The sequence below is a fragment of the Hippocampus guttulatus genome, chromosome 5 (assembly GCF_054856545.1).
Source record: "Hippocampus guttulatus isolate MCC_2025c chromosome 5, RoL_Hgut_1.0, whole genome shotgun sequence".
NCBI lineage: Eukaryota > Metazoa > Chordata > Actinopteri > Syngnathiformes > Syngnathidae > Hippocampus > Hippocampus guttulatus.
In genome coordinates, this window is record NC_141265.1 from 13,003,744 (window position 1) to 13,022,887 (window position 19,144).

General features: G+C 42.2%; 1 protein-coding gene across 7 annotated transcripts; it reads left to right on the plus strand.

The window, feature by feature from the left end:
- Window positions 1–566: 566 nt before the first annotated feature.
- Window positions 567–18,673, plus strand: LOC147205113 (somatomedin-B and thrombospondin type-1 domain-containing protein). 7 transcript variants are annotated; one of them, XR_015101026.1, is made up of 8 exons: window positions 567–1,022; window positions 11,163–11,348; window positions 11,831–11,921; window positions 13,884–14,042; window positions 14,651–14,752; window positions 15,509–15,557; window positions 17,987–18,016; window positions 18,486–18,671. XR_015101026.1 is itself a non-coding variant. In XM_086112358.1 (7 exons), exons 1-6 carry the CDS (start codon window positions 767–769, stop codon window positions 15,519–15,521), a joined length of 807 nt encoding a protein of 268 aa, XP_085968484.1. In that variant the 5' UTR covers window positions 567–766; the 3' UTR covers window positions 15,522–15,557; window positions 17,987–18,673. The 7 variants fall into 7 exon arrangements, 6 of the variants coding, with proteins under 6 accessions (XP_085968484.1, XP_085968483.1, XP_085968480.1 ...); XM_086112358.1 differs by having other exon boundaries at window positions 17,987–18,673; XM_086112357.1 differs by lacking the exons at window positions 17,987–18,016; window positions 18,486–18,671 and having other exon boundaries at window positions 15,509–17,848.
- Window positions 18,674–19,144: the final 471 nt, after the last annotated feature.

A 19,144-nucleotide genomic window follows, 5' to 3' on the forward strand; every position in this document is an offset into this window, starting at 1 on the left:
CTGCAAAGAGTGTCACAAAAGAATGACAAGATGACAGGGATTGTTTATATTTAACAGTAGAAGCGATGATGTAACGTACACACATACATGTACACACTACTAAATACTGCTACTACTAAATACTGTGCAAATGATATGTAGTTGGGAAAAACAATTTTCTACTGCTGATTATGAAGAAAGAGAATGAGGTAAAAACTTGTTTTTTGTAACGGAGTCTAATCTTTAATGTGGTAGTTTCTGTGTTTACATAGAACCAAAAAACAATATTCCGTGAATCTTGATAGATCGGTGAGAATGCTCTCAATTGGTTGGCACTCAAAAACTACTCTTTTCTTTTTCATTGTTGGCATTGAAAGAGTTAAAATGCACGATTTTTGTTGTATTTTGAGGAGTGCTGGAACAGATTATAATGCCATTTGCATTCATTAAGAAAAAAAAATTACGTTGTAAGCATCCCGGTACTGATTAGTTAAAGCTGGGGGGGGGGGGGGGGGGGGGTACAGTAAAAGTTTGGGAACACGCAAGAATAGCTCCAAGGGGCGTGTCCCAGAGCGCATAGCGGAGAGCTGGTGCGCGCTCTTGGTCCACTATTATGCATCACTAACTTCTCATTGTCACCCATCCAGGAGCAGCGCCATGCTGTGTTTCTCTTCCATGTAACAAGACCCACGAGAGCACTCTTTTAAAACACGTTGCCCCCCAAGACCGACCCAGATTGGAGAAGAAGATTGTGTAGTTTTGTGCAGTTGCGTGGAGCACCTTGGTCATGGGTGCGCACCAACGGAGCTCTGCGCTTCTCGGATCTGTTCTGTCACTGTGCGGATGTTTGGCTTTATTGTGCGGGTTGACGGTGCCCCGAGTGGAGGCCGGCTGCCGAGAGCGGGACAGCCCCAACTGCTGCACCGGCCGGAACAACGACTGCTTCGAGTACACCAGGAGAAAGACGGTATGCTACTGCGACACCTATTGTCACAAAACCGGAGACTGCTGCGACGACTACCAGAGTGTGTGCCAAATTTCTGGTGAGTCGCCAAATAACTTTGTAACTACTGCATAACTTTGCCATAAATTTGAATTTCAGCATTGAAAAAAATGTAAATCAGATTCAAATTTTCAAAATTGAATGCCCACGTTCAATTCGTTGTTAATTGTTAAAAAGGGTCTCCTCAATTAAACAAATAAAAATGCTGTGTTATAAATTAGAATTTAAACACTGAAGCCACAGATATACAGTGTTGCCTTGTTATAACACCTCAAATGTTTTCAATAAGGAAAAATAACATTATAATACTGTACTTTATTAAAAAGAACAAAGTAATGATATATAATATTTTAGTATTATAATTAACTATAAAGTATGTGCTATAAAAATGATTACTACGACGATGTTGAAGTTCATTGTGCTGCCAAGCTTGGCCACTAGGAAGCAGTCTAATACCGCTTAAACGTCAACGAACTTCCACTTTTAGTGCTCCGTAAGATGCAGTAAAATTACAAATTTTCTTTGAGGACAAAGACTATATGCCTGTGAGTATTGTTATGTTATCTGTTTAGATACATTGTGTCAACGTTTGTGTTCAAATATCCGTTGCTTCTAAAACCGATAATATCGACGACGCTAACTGTTAGCATGACAATGGTATTTTCCAGGATATGTTAGCATTAAGGTAGCTAGGTACTTTTAAGGCATCATTGGGTATTTTTTCATGCAGAAAGAATCACTGCTCAATTATATCTCAGTTATGGAATACAATACTTTTACATTTCCAAATTTGAAGGATAGATTCGAAGGCCATGTGAATTTGGACGAGGCAGGCCGTAAGTCATGTCATGTGAATAAGAAAAATGCTGAGTTTTCTCTAAAATTATATGCTGTATCGTGATATTCCCTCGTTCACATTTTTTCCTCATAATATTGACTTTGTTTCTGTTCCGTGTGATATTAAAATTCTTTTATAGCACTAATTACACACTATTTGTTAAGAACCACAGTCCACTGCCCCACCTGCCCAAAATGCAGCGTCACCATTGAAGTCATTGTGGGAAGGCCTTCATTTTTAGTCATGGAATATCATAAAATGGTCAACAAGCAAGTCTGGGGTCATAAGGCTGAAGTCATGCTGCTGACTGCTATATTTGGACAAAGGAGTGCAGGGGTGCCATGGAAACACACAGCCAAAGATGGTTAGGATATAGTTGAGAAGTAAAAAAACTGTGAACGGGGTCCGCTCTCATGGTGTGTGGCAACATCTCAAGGGAACATTGAAGAGTTTGTGTGCTGCTGGATGTTGTCTTTTAAGTACTTACTAACAAGCATCTGGAGGGAAGAGTGGTGGATTCCAAGCGCTATTAAAACATTGGCCTGCCCCCTACTTAGCTTACACACTTGATGTACTGTAGGTGCACTCAACTTTGGCGTGACCCATACAAAAAAACATCTTGTTAGGGAAATGTACTGTAAAACAGAAAACAAAGAGAAAAACATTTTCATTATATTCTCATATGCATGGCACCTTAATGCTAACTAACACAAAAGGCAGGGCTAATGAAATTAGCATTGATGTCAATTGTAATCCTTGAACACAAGCAGAAGTAGAAATGCAGCCGTCATATTATTATACTCAATATATTCTTTCTGCTCTGCGAAAAACAACTTATTGCTATATACTATATTGTTGTCATTATTATTATTATTGGTTGCGGCGGTTTTCTGTGTCTTATCATCAAATCTACCGGTATGTGTTGTGTTATTAGTGACTGTTCCAATCATGGATAAAACCCTGAAGTATACTAAAGTTATCATATATTTTTTTACAGTACATCATGAGAATTTGTGAAATCACTATTGGCTTTCTAACTGTCCCTCTGAGGTTTTATGAGTTGTTAAAATTGCAGGGTGAGCATTCGGCACAGTGAGCTAGCGTTGAGCATGTCTGCCTCATGGTTCTGAGGTTTGAGGTTTGAATCTGGGCTCCGCCCTTTATTTGTGGAGTTTGTGTCTTCTCTCGGTGAGTTTTCTCTGGATACTAACTCCAGCAAAACCACCGTCATTTTACTCATCTTTCACACCAATGATATGCGTGTCAGTATTGTGTTTGTGTACTGTCTGCGTTCAAATATCCATAGCTTCAAGGGTTATAGCACACTGATCTAGCCCATTTAGCCCATATCTGGTGTTTGGCATTGTCTTCTTAGCATTAAGATTTTTGCAAATGATGTTGTTTGGTTAAATACATTTCTCTGTATTTGATCTTAGCACAGTGCTATATTTGCACTTGTTATCTAGATGTTTTTGACTTTCTGTCAGTTTCCATGAAGTTTTATTTGTTTACAATTGCATGACAGGCTGGCTCAAATGCTCCAAAGTTCGTAAGTTCCCCACCCAGCTCTTTGAGTTCCACTTCTTGTTTTCACCTTGCAGCAAGTGAAACTGCCCTATAAGCTCAGGGAGTGTGTGTGGGTTTTTATCAAGTTACGTCACATCCAGCCAGAAGCTGATCCACACCGTGTGCATGTGTCAAGCTCACAGAGTACCCTCAGGGAAGCAGCCCGAGTTGGTGTTGAATCGTCCTGGTGTAGATGAGTGTAGTGGAGAGGGAAAGCTGCTCTCTGACACAGTGGTTAGCGTCTGCTGGGTGAACTTTTACTCGCATTTTTTTTAAATTTCTCTGTTAAGAAGTCAACTTTCCGTATAAATCGTAACATATTCATAATGATAAAAACTACATTGTTAGAATGTGTATTTTAATGAGGAAAATTAAATAAACATAAAACAATAGAATTTGCGGCCCGGTAGTCCAGTGGTTAGCACGTCGGCTTCACAGTGCAGAGGTACCGGGTTCGATTCCAGCTCCGGCCTCCCTGTGTGGAGTTTGCATGTTCTCCCCGGGCCTGCGTGGGTTTTCTCCGGGTGCTCCGGTTTCCTCCCACATTCCAAAAAAACATGCATGGCAGGTTGATTGGACGCTCTAAATTGTCCCTAGGTGTGAGTGTGGGCGTGGATGGTTGTTCGTCTCTGTGTGCCCTGCGATTGGCTGGCAACTGATTCAGGGTGTCCCCCGCCTACTGCCCGAAGACGGCTGGGATAGGCTCCAGCACCCCCCGCGACCCTAGTGAGGATCAAGCGGTTCGGAAAATGGATGGATGGATGGACAATAGAATTTTAAGAAATCAAACCGTTTTTGTCACTCTGCATTCTGGTGTGCGCAACAACGTAGATGCTATTCAGCGTTGGCATTAAGCTAGCTAACCGAAAAGCAAAGCTATGTCGTATTACAAACACATTGTGTAATTCTTTGTTTTATGTCTAGTTTGATAGTAAACTTAACCTGGTCGAGGCAACAATCAGGTTGTAGCCTCTATTTGTAAGAATTGTACAGCATTTGCTAAGTGATCCTTCTCGTGAGCTGAGTTGAGGTCACTGTCACCGTACGGTGAACAAAATCACCAGGTTCACCATTTTAAGAACTGTAAATATTACAAAATGATAATGAAACTATCAATTTCCATATCGCTCATCCTTAGTAGGGTCGCGAGTAGGGATAGGCAAGTACCAAAAACAGGGTATCGGTATCTGCCCGATACTGGCCTTATTTTAAGGTATCGGGTACTCATAAAGGCTGCCAATACCAGCCACAGACACTTGAGGCAAAACAAATTCTGATATTGAGTTAGTCTTTCTCACCACTACTTGGTGCCCTACTGCGGCAATTTGACACACTGGCAAATCATCATCTGCATTTGTCATTGTGTTTGTTAAATGAAATGTAACTCATCAAAAGTACCGGAGGTTTTCAAACTCGGCATCGGTGAGTCACAGTCATACATCTGGAAAATTTAGAGCCTTCATTGAACCATCATGCATGTCTTTGGACTGTGAGAGGAATAGTGAGGACGAGGGCAAAACCCCCTCGAACACACGGAGAACACGCAAACTCCACGCCAGAAGAGATTCAAACCACAAACCTTTGAGACGCGCTCACCACTATTCCACTGTTCAGCTCTACGAAAAGTCAATTTCCAAGAATGCCAAGGTAGTAGAAAGAACTGTCACCATAATAAAAACAGTGCACAAATATATCATCTGTAAGGTAGCTCTGACACACTCATGACCCTGAACAAATGTACAAAATGTCCTCGCTGTCTGCTCTGTGCAGGATTCATTAATATTCCTAAAGGATGCCAGTTTGATAAGATAGTCTGCTCTATCTTGAGGTTAAAAAAAAAAAACATTGACTTCCTGTGTATGCTAAATCCATCTCATGTCCTTGGCTCCGTTCCACACGAGACTCCACCTGGACTTATCAGATTCCGATGCTGCAGGTCTCCTCTGCATCAACATATGTCTGGAAACCGCAGCAGCTGCAACCCAGCATTGGTTTCTCAGTTGGCTGCCATCACGGCCACCTTGTTTGACACCGGCGCACAAAAACATCCTCGCGGTAGGAAAATGAACGTGAATTATTGTCTGTCTCTGTCTGCTAAGAGCCGTGCGATTGCCTGGCAACCAGTCCATTGTGTTGGTTGCCAGTTGCCCACAGTCAGTCGCAATTTAGCATACGTAGAGTTATTCAAATGGCAAAACCACGTTCGCAACTGTAATAATAATAATACGGTTTATCGATCTTATGATTCTCTCTTAACTTCCGTGACAGTTAATACATCGTTGAACCTTGATGTGAAAGTGACAGTCGTTGCTAGCCAGTTGGTGTCCGTAGTTAAAGAGCGGCAAGCACCTGTAGTTTGTGTTAACCTCTTTCCATATTAAGTTCTGTGTCTGTGACAAATTTGAGAAACAAAAAGTTAGACCAGGTAGCCCCAAAAGACCGCACGGGTATCCTGTGTGCCTAATTAAAAAATAGTTCATCAGTGATGGGCCATTGTGATTTTCTGGGAATGTTGTGGAGGTGATTATTTGATATTGTGAACAGTGGCAGAGAAGAGTCGCATATTGATGTTTCTGTTTGCCTAATTTTTGTGAGAAAATGGCACAATCGCTCTTCACATAAATTCCAGTCATTAATTCTTAATAATAATATTACAAAAGGTAATTTGAGCACATTTATTAGAGTGAATCCGATAACGCGGTTCACCTTTCACGGCTGCATCCTGATTGGCTAAGGGACTGGAGACCAATGTCACCAGTCTCCGCCCCTCATCTCCATACAGCAAGGGTGCCCAAGCTTTTTTGACCGAAGATCTAATTTACAAGCGACGTATTGTACCTCCTGCAAGCGTCGTTTTTAATTTGAATTCATTTGAAAAGATGTGCGCGTCAAATTGAATCTAATCGCATCATCCCACTTTAAAATACATCGAGGTGCGTCTTTTATTAGAGAGTAGAAAATGGCACATTGACGGGACTGACAAGTTCATTCATGTATGTCTGTAAAATGACAACGAAAAAGTAATTGCATCATACATTCTTGTACCACATTGAATGGAATCGTAATCCCCACTGAGTCCAACCGAATCGAATCGTCGCACTTTCCACTCACCCGTCGTTGAACCCTTTGAATTTTCTTGCGATTTATTTTTAATTTCATCATGAATGTTAATTTTTAGAAACCGTGAAGTGAATCTTCAAACTATTCCAACCTTGTGTCAGAATCACTTGAGAGCACTGTAGCGTTTCACAGTTGGCAAGTCTCAGTCCAGTGATGCAAGACAAAATGGTGGTGCCAGGTAGTTGTTGCCTTCAGTTTGCCCCGGCAGCTCGCTCATCATTCTTCTGGCACGTCTGCTTCTCTTCTCGCTTCTGCCAAACTATACGTTGTCACATCCTGAGCCGGACGCTCACTCCTCACTCTTCCTGTCTTCCATCCCACGTTCCTGTCTTTGACCCACGTGCAGAGTCGATGTTTTTCACGAGAAGGCTTGAAACGGGCCAGCTGGACCAGCAGCTGTACACCCGAACTGTGATACACGCATGTTTCTGCTTGCAAAATCTTTAAAAAAATTTTGGGGGGAGTTCCGTTAAACACCTTGTTTATTATCAAGACGCCGCTACTGCGTCATATTTCTCAAATTTTTAAACATCTTCATGGGAGCATTCAATTTGGACTAAGCTGTAACCCTTCGTGACGGTTCTTGAAAACATCACACAGTGACTACAACTTGGACCGGTTTTGAACCCCTGTTCGGTACTTCGATTGCACCTTACATCTACCACTGAGCCTTTATAATTAGTTGTTTTTCTGTCAAGGAAACATTTTTGTGCAAAACTGTTATTATTAGTCCTGCGGCTGGGAGGGTGTCAGAGGAAGTTTTTTTTAGGGGGTCTGTTGTCCCCCCTACAACAGTTGGACATCTGGGTCCCATCAGCCAGAAGGAGGTGCAATCCTGAAGAGAAGGGGGTGGAAGTGTGTTTAGAATGAGACAGATGGAGGGAATGAAGAAGGTAATTAAGGGAGAAAGAGATAAAGTCCTTTACCAGAACACTCTAAAATGGAAGCAGAATGGAGGCCGGGTAGAAAAAGAGAGCCGAGTAAGCTGAAAAGGTAGATTGCGCCTCAATTATGGCAGAGCCTGACTGGAGATGTTGCGACAAGCCAGGAGGACAAAAATGCTGATTTAGGGGTACGCTTTCGGTGCTTCGCTCAATTTCACGATGTTTGTGTGAAATTCTGCCAGGCAAAATGACTGGAAATGCCTCCAAGCAAGACCCTTTAACCCTCTATTATTATTTCTGTCTGTGTGGACCAAAAACATTGTTGCCGTGTAAAATTTGGTTAACTTTGTGTATCTGTGTATTTTGGTTAATCTCAAATCAAACCCAAATAAAATTCGCTTGAGTGCAAATCTCTGGGGATGGTTTAAATAGAACCGAGTTGCCTTGCGTTTAGCTCTTGCATTTGACCGGAACTTTGCCACATCCAATATGGGCACCATGCCTTCTTGGCGACCAGCATGTCGACCACATTGGATGTGGCTCAGCCAGGCTCTCCTCCAGTGCGTCTAGTCTTGTCTTAATATTCAACTCAGTGAAGTCACTTCAAAATATTTCAGAACTAGAATGTGGCACCTGAATTGCATAATATTTCAATTGTCAAATAATAATATAGTCCGCTGAGCTATATTCATACAGCTCAACACAACAACCACAGCTGTAAGAAAGTGCAGGACGTAAACAATGAAAGACAACAATTAAAATAATAATACAATCGTAAATAACTAAGTAAATGTTCTCTTGTATTTAAAATATATAATAACTCTCGGAACATAAATCATACAGGATGGAATTAATTAATTAATTAAGTAGCAAGCTGAAGCTCTTTGCTAGCTAGCTGCTGCATCGTAAGTTCCCTGAGCTGTGCCTCAAGCTCCAACTACCTGCGGTGGGTGACGTGAGCTCTGTAGCCCAGCGAAGCTTTTTGTGACACCTCGGCTGTTTATTCTCAGGTTGCTATGGAATGTGTTTTAATGAAGCGCCAAATGCTAATTTTGCTTTGCAAAATGCTAATTTTGCCGCGCAACTGTGATGCGAAACCATTTATTTCGAGCCTCAAAATAATAGACCAACAGTGGGGATAGACTAAGAGGCTGATATTCCTTTGACCTTATAGTAACTAGGAACAAATGCACTTTTTTGAAGAAAAAAAAAAACAACTTCGTGAAAATGGCCGAAAATTACGAACAGCAAATAGACAATGAGGAAAGTGGGTGCATTCAGGGGAAGGAGAGGATGAAGAACCATGAATTAAGGAGTGACTCCCTGCGTGGCCACTCCATTTTCATTGTGCGTGTGTGTGTGCGCGCGCGTGTGTGTGTGGATTGAGAAAGCTTTCAAGGTGCCGCAGCGCTCTATTCATTCACCATGGTCGGGTCGGGGTCTGGCTGTCTCAGTGACACGGCCAGTCCACAAAGCCACTTTGGAATCTCTGCATTCCTGCACATTAGTGCTGCCCACCTGACACCCGCCTTTCCCAGATCACCGCACACATACACACATACTCATTTGTCAGACCACTTGGGCTCATTCCATTTGCAGTCTTCCCTGGAAAAAACACACTTGTATTTTTATTTTGATTCATCTGGAGCCAACTTCCTGCTCATTCTTCTTATCCTCCCCTCACACACACGCACACTTTGTTTCTCCCTGCTGTGGGCCACACGACCAATTAAGGCCTTTGGTGAAAAGAGCGCACAATGAAATGGATAGGGTCGGCGAGTTCCCGCACCCGGATGGGGGGATAGGTAGGTGGTGAACACCCCCGCCCCGTAGCAGCATGGCGTCCTGTGAGCAGAGCCCACCAAAGGTCAGGAGGTAATTGCCTGGCCGCGGTGGTCCTTTTCTCTGTTTCTGGTACGGGCAGTGCGACGAGAGACAAGAGTCGCCACCCACGTGATAAACCCTGCTTACAGTCTGACCCGCCGCTTGGCTCGTAGCCACCACCTCTGACCTCTCACCCAGCATGGAGAAAACAAGAGGTTTTTGTCGGCGTGTCGGGCACCCTCCCCAAATTAGCTCTCATTTGAAACATTCAAGCAGTACACTCTAAAACAATTGCAGTAATCCCTCGTTTTTCACGGTTGATGGGGACCAGGAACCCCCGGTGAAAGGAATTTTCATTTATGGGTATGTGGGTACCAGCATGTTTAAGACATATAAACAGTATTCATACTATACATATTTGAGACAAAGATTGCAAGAGTACACACATTTACTTAAATCTTGAATGATAAAAGCTTCTACACTAATTAACATTCATCAACTTGGCCTTCCGAGAGAGGAGACGAGACTTGTGATGGTGGCATAGGATGCGGCTCTTACTTGACTCGTATTGGGGCCAACCACAATGCGGAGTCACTGCGAAGTCAGCAATCATCGCCCGTGTGGTAGAAAGTAAGCTACATTTCATGTATCGTTCTGACAAAGGGAGAAGCCATGTTAATTGCTAAGCTAACCAAATACAGTATTGACACTGCTTTTAACACCAGAATTAAATGCTTGGATGACCAAGTACACCTGTGACAGATGTCTGGCTGGAACCGCGTTAAAGTTAAGAACAGACAAGTTTGATCAGCAAAATAGCTGGCAAAATTCACAAGGGTCTGCATTCCCGGCGAGAACATCAACTCACTAAACCGAACCGGAAATGAATTATGGTATGCTATGCCTGTACATCAACCATGAGAAATGTCTAATAAGCTATTCCTTTAAAACATTTATAATACCTGTAATTTTATTTGTTTTCACAATAAAGTCCTGAGTTTTGATTTCTTTTGAGGTCTGCCAAACAAATGTTCTCAAAATTATATTACAACAGAAATACAACTCCAAAAAAGGTTGATGATCCACTCAATAGACGAATACTCGACATTGGCTACCCTGGATCAGGTAGTTGTCCATATCAGTGAGGTTCTTGATTTGCCAGTGAGATACCAAGAGCTGAAAATGGTGGTGTGCTGTCTGTGGGAATGGATGTGTTATTTCGACCTGTGACTTGACGAATTTTCTGAAGTCATCGAAAGAATCATTGCTTCAGAACAGTTCAGTTGTATTTAAGTTTCAATATATTTGTATTTAATCTTAAAGAACTGTTGGTTTTTAAACAAACAATCTAGCATGCTTGAAAATAACATTCAGAACACCGGGAGCACAAAAGTCAATCGATGTGTGCCTCCTCTCACCTTTCTTTGTTTGTGTTTACGGAGTGTGCATTTCCAGCATAAAAAGAAGCCATGTTAGAGGTCGGCTGCTATTAAATGTCACAGATTTCCCGCCGGAGCTGCTTACCTTTGATCAAGCACAACTTCCTCTTTCAATTGATGTAAGTGGCTAATTCAGCCTGATTGCTGCTCCTGCTGCTTCTGTGTGTGTGTTTTCAAGTTGTGGCATGGAGTGAAACCAGAGAGACACAAAGTGCAGTGGGGGCCATTTTGCGCACTTCCTGCTTGTACTGATGTTGACATGAGCGGATGCCAATGAGCAACTCACTTGTTGACCTGCCTCTTACCTGAAACTGATTTTACTATCCTGTGTACACCTTTACAAGATAGTAAAATCTGTTTATGAGCCTTAAAAAAAATAAAATAACAGGAAGATGTGTTGTAGCAATGCGATTGACTAGCGACCAGTCCAATCCAGCTCACACGGGAGCCTAATGAGCACAAGAGCATCAGAAAACTTTCAAAATCTCTGTTTTTGTGTGCTTCCCTAGCAGCCATTGACTGTGCGGTGGGCTCATGGGGCCCCTGGTCGTCATGCACGTCTCCATGTGGGGTAGGCAGCACCGAAAGGAGCCGCCAAGTGTCTGTCCCGCCTCGAAATGGGGGAATGCCTTGCCCGGATCTCAAACAGCGCCGCGGGTGCTTCGGAAACAACGAAATATGCAGTTCGGCGAAAGGTGAGCGCGCTACTCTTTTAAGTGTTAATGCACTCCTCTGGGGCACTCTGGCATCCGTTACACATTTGCTGTATAGGCGGCGCATGTTCCAGGAAGCCTTGTGTGCAGCTGTGTTGCAATCACTGTCTTCGGAATTGAACAGAACCATGCGACAAATACTAATGGATGACATACGCTAAGTATGCCCACTCTGTACTTTCACAGAAGTACAAATAATTGTACAAAGAAATACTTTGGTCAAACTACAACTACAGATTTAACGTATTGACTTAAGTAAAAAGGTACAAACACTAAAATGTACATCGTGACAATTCCACCAGATTGGTGCTATTTGTCATCTGTTGGTAATCAATCGATGGATCAAGTTGGCGAGCATGGATGACTTTCAATTGTAGGGAGGAAAAGTAAAAAGCTGTCTTCGTTGTTTTGTTTGTTTCTTATTTGCATTGCCACCGTCTTTCCACCGCCATGCTGGCCTGCAGAGGTTGCAAAGATCCTTCCGGATTCCTTCAAGAGGAACTTTAAGGACCCTTGGAGGAGGCCTCACATGCTGCTGAAAGAGGAGAAGGCCAGGTAAGGTCGATAAACACGCAATACCCGCTTCCAAAATTCCATCAAACAAACAACCCATCCTATGGAAGTGAATAGAAATGATCAGTACCTTGGCCAAATGTGTTTTCACTCATTTTATTCTTGATGCAAGTGTAAAATTATTCAACCGCAGTGAGTTGTATAATGCTCTGATTCTTCTTCTGAAGGGTGGGATATGAATTATTTTTTTGCGGAGCGGGGGGTGAATTTGGAGCTTTGAGTGAATTGCGAATGAGGTGTTTTTCAAATCACCGGCCCTTCAAGTTTCCATTGTGTAATCATTCATGCAATCAGTGAGCGTTTCATTCCAGCTGTTTTGTGCCAAACAGTAAAGTCCAACTGTGTTCATGTTACATCGACATATCTCATCATTTACTCACTGGCTTGATGTGAACCCTTCTCGTATTTTATCTGGGATACAGCGATAGTCAATAAATGGTTTCTTCCCATTCATCCCACAAATTCAACTTTTGTGCTCCAATAAGACTTAAGGAGAAGTGGCAAGGCCAAAGTTGTCATAGCAACCAGAGCCTTGAGATTGCTTTGGCTGTAAAATGAACAGTCCTAAAGCCTCTGTAATCCGGTTTTAAAAAAGTCAAAAGTACAGCCGTCCTTCTTGGATGTGGTTTTTGCCGTGATTGCAGATGTTCTCAGAGACGAGGATAAAAAGTCATGGCTGTTTTCCAAGAAGACCTTACCGCCTTTCTCACTGATTAAAAGTGACATTGGACTCCCGTGTTTCCACTGACTATCAGGGCCCTGGAGGCACATTACTCAGGAAAATAAGACATTCACGGATGAGGAAGTGGATTAAAAGTGTCCTCTGGTCCATTGAAAGGTACCTGATGTTGTCAGGAATAATTACTTGCAAAGTCAGAGTCAGAACTGAGCTTTCGGGAGGATTTGCCTCTCGATAGGTAATGTAGATTCTTCCCCAATTTGGCAAATTGTTGGCAACAATGTTCGTAGTTTGGGAAAAAAAAAAATAATTCTACATTTGTGAGACTGAAGTCAAAATATTACCGGAAAAAATATCATTGTTGATCCTGTTATCATTTAAGCACTATAATGTGTAGCTGATAGCTACACCACTCCATTCATTTTTGCTGCTCATCTCAACCTGCAGGGTTTGCTTGGGAATTTTGATAGTCACTCATTATAGATGAGGACTGTATTTTTAATCATACTTCTTGTAATATGGCAACTTTTCCTTTTAAATGTGGCTTTAATTTTGAGATATGTGCTCCCTCTTACGTGTTCCAGTTAAGACGCTAACTGTTCTACTAAAGATCATGCAATACATGAAAATAAAAGTTGACTTCGTATTTTTAGTCCTTGTAAAAGGAGGAAAAAAAATAGATGTTCCTCACTTCAGAAAAAAAAGAAATGGAAGTGTTTTCTCAGAGCAAACCCTCAATGGGAATGATGTTTTGTCACAGATGACTGAATGAGAGACAAAACAAATAGAGTGGGAGTACAAAGCGTCTGCCAGAGAACACATTATTATTGTCTCCGGAGCGCAGGCGGAGCTGTGTTGATATTAGGATACGCTGCAGGTGACATGACACTGCTGGATCACCTTCAAATGACGCTGCTCTGTTATCTGAGCCTTGATTGCTCTTTTGTCTGCCTCGGGGGTGCCATTAAAACACAGCTTGCTGCCATGGACTTCCTCCAACTGTCGAGCCAAGTTCACACACCGGAAGTCTCCTATTATCATTGCCGGCAGCAGCAACAACAGCATTTCGGCTTTTGAAAAAACGGCTGGCGGTAAATGAGTTAACCAAATCCCAGTTGCCACTTTTACTTAGTTGATTAAATTCACACAATCCAGAGACCAGGCGATTAGCTACAAACAATAAAAAAAAGTCACTTACTTATTATATCCCTTGTACACACAGTATAACTTAACTACCTTTTTTAATTTCTTTTATTTTTTTCTAGCTACTGTGTATATTTGAGGTTGAAACAAGCTAGTGCGGCGTGCAAACTTAAACTGTGGAGTGCCCAGCTGGTGAGAGAGAGGCTGGTGTGCGCAGAATGCCAGAGTGATGCTATGTCCAAGTCAGACCGGTGTGGAGGAGACGGCCTTGAAGGCACCAGGTAAAGCAAACTGTTTGTATATTTTGTTGAGGATAGACTTTAACGTAAGGTGCAATGTACGAAATGAAGCTCCTTCTGTTCCTTCAAAATCGGTATTATATTACCCTCCCGGTGGCCAAGGCGGACACGAGGAGCAGCATAATGTCCATTGAAAGTAAAAGATATGGTAAAAAGTGTTGAATTCGTTACATTCTCTTTCACTATGTCATGGTTGTTTTTTTTTATAAAGTATAACATTATGGGGTGCTATTTTTCTTATTTTTTAAAACAAAAGCAAAAACTGGTGGCTCAGTGGTCCAGTTGTTAGTGCTTTGACCTCACAGTGCAGAGGTACCGGGTTCGATTCCAGCTCTGGCCTTCCTGTGTGGAGTTTCCATGTTCTCCACGTGCCTGTGTGGGTTTTCTCTGGGTACTCTGGTTTCCTCCCACATTCCAAAAACATGCATGTCAAGCTGATTGAACACTCTAAATTCTGAGAAAATTCTAGAAAATGGATGGATGGTTTAAAAAACCCAAAAACAAAACAACCAATGACATAACGACAGATTAAAATTGCTGCGGCATTCAAAGTATTGAGAGGCAATTGTCTTTTCTGCTGCCTTTTCTAGAACCTTCTGGTCAGCAGCTTCCGCCGTAGGCTGCCACGGGTCGTGGGTGCGAGAGTCGTCGTCCAAAGGCTGCCGATGTCCCTCTTACTCTGTCCTTTTTGTGTGAGCAGCCATGTCACCAGCACACGTCCACGTCGAAGGACCACATTGTCCTCAGCAGCTTCTGCAAAACAGTGCAGAGCCCTGCCAGTCAAGACACCCCCCTCCCCTCCAATCCAGAATTCCTGGATGGGTTTACTCAAGGAGATCAGCCGCATCCTGCCACTTTTTTTTTTTTTAAATCTTTCACCTCATACTCTGCACTGTATTGCTTACTACACACGCAGCTAATCTTGCTAAAATCTTTCAGATGATTTTACTCCCACCCTTTCTCCTCCAAAGCACAGCAACCTCTGTATACTGTGTATTTTTACCTCTCTGCTATCTACCTCCATAAATGCAGCTGCGTTTTGATCATGCGTCACGTATAAATATGCAAAAAAATATATAATTTAGCTTTATACATTTTCTACTCTTAATTGCCACGTGTCGTGTAATGTAGAGACACGTTTTTTTTGTATCGAGATGTTTTTACACCAAACAGCAGTGACTGCGCTCCGATTAAGCCCCGATTGACTGCTTCCTTGCTCAACGTTTTGCTCTCCATGTCACTACTTTGAAAAATGTACAAAAATTCAGCACGAGTGTTCAGCACAGTATAAATAAGCAAAGAGGAAGTGATCGTGACCACAGACCAGCGTCTGTTTTCTGGTCAACATAATTATCAAAAAAAAAAAAAACAAACACACAAAAAAAATTACAACAGGATATATAGCGCGAAGTCGACTTTGTCTTGGTTTGAAAAGACTCTCCTCCCAGGTGCAAGCTGTAAACAGTCTTCACTGTGTCTTGTCACTGGTCATCAAGGGTGAGTACATGATTTATTGTTTTTAATGTTTTATTTTAACAGCTTTTGACTTCTTTGTCCACAAAGAATGTCAAAAAGTCAAATGTGCGGCGAGTAGTGATTATGCTTAATCGTTCTCTTTTGAAAAAGAACAAAAGATTGACATACAGTGGTGCCTTGCCATTCGACTTAGTGAACTTATGGCTTTTTGTAGAAAGATCAATGTACAAAATGAATATAACAACATTCACAGCCATATATTTTTTATCCTCTGTGAAGAATGACTAATATTACTGCATCTTACTGAGGAACTGAAGACCATCTCCATGTTTAGTCTGAACTAAATAGAAATTCTGACTATTTTTGTGGTCACTCTTTATGTCTGAGCAAAAGGAGCAAGCAGCACAATGTCCACGTCCAACTGAGATGTGACAAAAACGGTTTAATTTCCATTGAATTTTCATTCCGCTTTTTTTAAAATATTCTAGATTTATATTTTTCTTATTAAAAACTCCATACAAACATTTGATTTTTGCTGTTTTCCTCTTAGGAGGCTGAAACATATTGATGGCATTTCCAGTTCTGAGATTGCTTGCAGTCCAAAAAAAAAAAACAGCCTAAATCTTATCTCAAGGTGCCACTGTATGTGGAAAACAATAACGGTCAAATTGTAAAGAGAAAACATTCTAAGGTAACCTGACTATAATCAATACTTATTTCTATCAGTCTTTTTCCTTTTTCATTTTAAAATAGTAGTTAGCATAATTTTCCACTCTTGACAGTTAAGAATGTTAAAATATAACTTAAGGATTCATGTTGTTGATGTTGTGGAACCCAAACACTCACAACAGATGAGCTCTATTTCCATGGTTTCCAGTTGGGGGGGGAAAAAAAATCTAAATAACAGAACTCAAAATACATCGTGTTTGACCATGGAGGTTCCATTGTATTTCTGTTCACCCAAAAGCGAAAAATAAAAAATAAAAAAAGAGGTACGGGTAGAGATTTCTCAGGTGCTTAGGTTTTGTCTCCAATTTGTCTCTTCTAATGATCCGTCATTACGGTCTCAAATGGCAAAAATCAATCCAACAGCTCTTTCAGTTGAATATTGGGTGGGTGAGGGGCATTCAAAAGAATTGAATTATCCTCAAGGAATTGCTGGTTTTCACCTCCCTCCCTCCCTCCCTCTCACCCCCTCCTTATATTAGCTTGGTGGGAGTTTCATCAGTTAGTATCAATAAAGTAAAGCTACGTTTACACTCTGTTACCGACGGCCGCACCTGCCCTATTTACCTGAAACTTAGTAGGCCAGACTGCTTGGGAGCACTTTTCTGGCCTCAGTAAAGCCATATGCAGCTTCTCTGCTGGGCTCAAGAGTCGGCATCAGCGCAGGGGGGGCAATGGTGTGTTTTCTGTTAGCAACTACTCCACAAATCCATCATTTTTGTAAGACCAAAATGTGAACAAGAGTCGTTCATTGACATACAGATGGCGCAGTCTCTCCGGCTAGCTAGCTAGCTACCTCTCTCTCTCTCTCAATCACTCATTCAACATTAACTGTGAAAAACAGGTAATGCCAAGGCTGCTTTTGTCCTTAAATTACACACATGGCTAAGAGTTGTGGAAGAGAAGAGTTGTAGCTGGCAAGTGTAGAATGACAGGGGATAAACCCCCCTGTACGGACAGACAGCCTGGAAATTGGATGATCCCCTATGATGAACCGTCAGGTTTATTTGCCCGCCCCCCCGTTTTAGAAATTATGTTACCTCATTCACCGGGCCACCACACCTGCATGTTTGGCCCTCCGGTCCGCCCACGTTTTCTTATAACCGCGACATTCTTTTCACGATGGCCTGAAAGGGGGCTGTTAGAAACAAAATGTAAACGTAGCAGAACCATCCAGGCCTCCTTCTTCTTTCTACTTTTTAGTGATTAACAAGACATAAAGGTCAAAGAGCACTTCTCCTGCGCTCGTGGGGTTTTGTGTGTGTGTGTGTGTGTGTGTGTGTGTGTGTGTGTGTGTGTGTGTGTGTGTGTCCGTGTGTGTTTTCTTTTCCTCGGAAGAAATAGCAGATTAACATAACATTCCTAACTTGAACAACACAGGTCATTCAAGCGCATGAATTCCAAATACCACGCACACACACTCGCGCACCCCCCACGTACCAGAATGTTCCTTAAAGTGGAAAGCTGTGATTTCGCCACAAAGCTGTGCATTTCTTTATTTATATAAAACGGTTGACCTTGTTGGCACAGCGCAGCATCCTTTGTACACTGTCCATTAGTGAAAATAAACAACTATTACTGTTATATATTCGACTGTGAGCCCCAATATGTTTTGATTGATTCTCATCTTTATTTGTTACATGCCACGGTGATTATTGTTGTTTTGGCTTCTGCACTACCGCCCAAGTGATGTTAATGATATCCCTCGCTTTGTTTATTTGCAGCAGTTTAGAGAAGCATGCAGACGAGTGGAGGTAAGACGCAAGCGCATGCAAACAATATAATTTGGCAGCATTCTCTACATTCTGGCTAGCGGCGTGAAACGGGATGACGACAGCTCAAATGATTTAACTTGTGTATACAATCATGTTTTTTTGGGGGGGGCGATTTGGGGAAGACCTGTGTAATGATTAACCATCAGAAATGCTGTGTGGGCAACACAAGGCACCTGCATTACTACTACCTAATGCCAAAGTGAAGCAGAGACATCCTGAAATATTGATGCAATCGTAATGGAAGGCAACTTCATTTACTGTACTCCAAAACCTCCGTTAGTTTTGAAATTCACAGATTTATGCTGATTTCTATGAATCTAAAAATAATAATTCAACAATTGTAGGTTTCTAAATCGAATTCAATAGCTGAAAATGCTAAATAAACTCTGCCATGATGCGTTTTTCTGAGTGAATGTACTAAATGAACATTTTCCATTTGGATCGTCAGAGGGAGCTTGTCTCCACTCGTGCTCACGTCATCCACTTGCAGCTCGCTTCCTTTTGCAATCTTTACCTGACAACTACACAACTGCCCTCAGTCAGCACAACTCTTCTCTCTTCTTACAAAAGCGCTGTCATCCCCTCTGTTCGTCCCCTCCGAAGCACCCGCGGCACCCCAAGCCCCCCACCCCTCCACCCCCGTCCCAATGTCACAACTGCTAACCCGCCCTCCAAAGGGCAGGAAGGCCCATCTCTGGCCCGTTGCCTGATGGGCTTCGACAGCAGTGTGTTCTGGGATTAGGCCCTCTGAAAGGTGGGGCATTCCAGCAACAGCGGCTTTTGTGACAGGCGACCCACTGTTTGCTTTTTACAAGACAGCTGTTCAAAGCCCTCTCGACCCTGCGCACGGCGTGAAGGGAACGCATTCAGGGGATGACTTCCGTTTATTGCTTTTGTTGGCGCTGGATGTGCTATGACAGCTTCTGTACCTGCCGTCACCACCTGTATTTGCACCACGTCTTTCATCCAACTGTTCATCCAACCATCCTTGTTGTGTGTGTGTGTGTGTATTTTGTAATATTTTATGGATACCGTTGTGTAATAATGACATATAACCAATTTTACATTAGGACAGCTACTTTATTTGAATTGTGCTCAATTCAAATG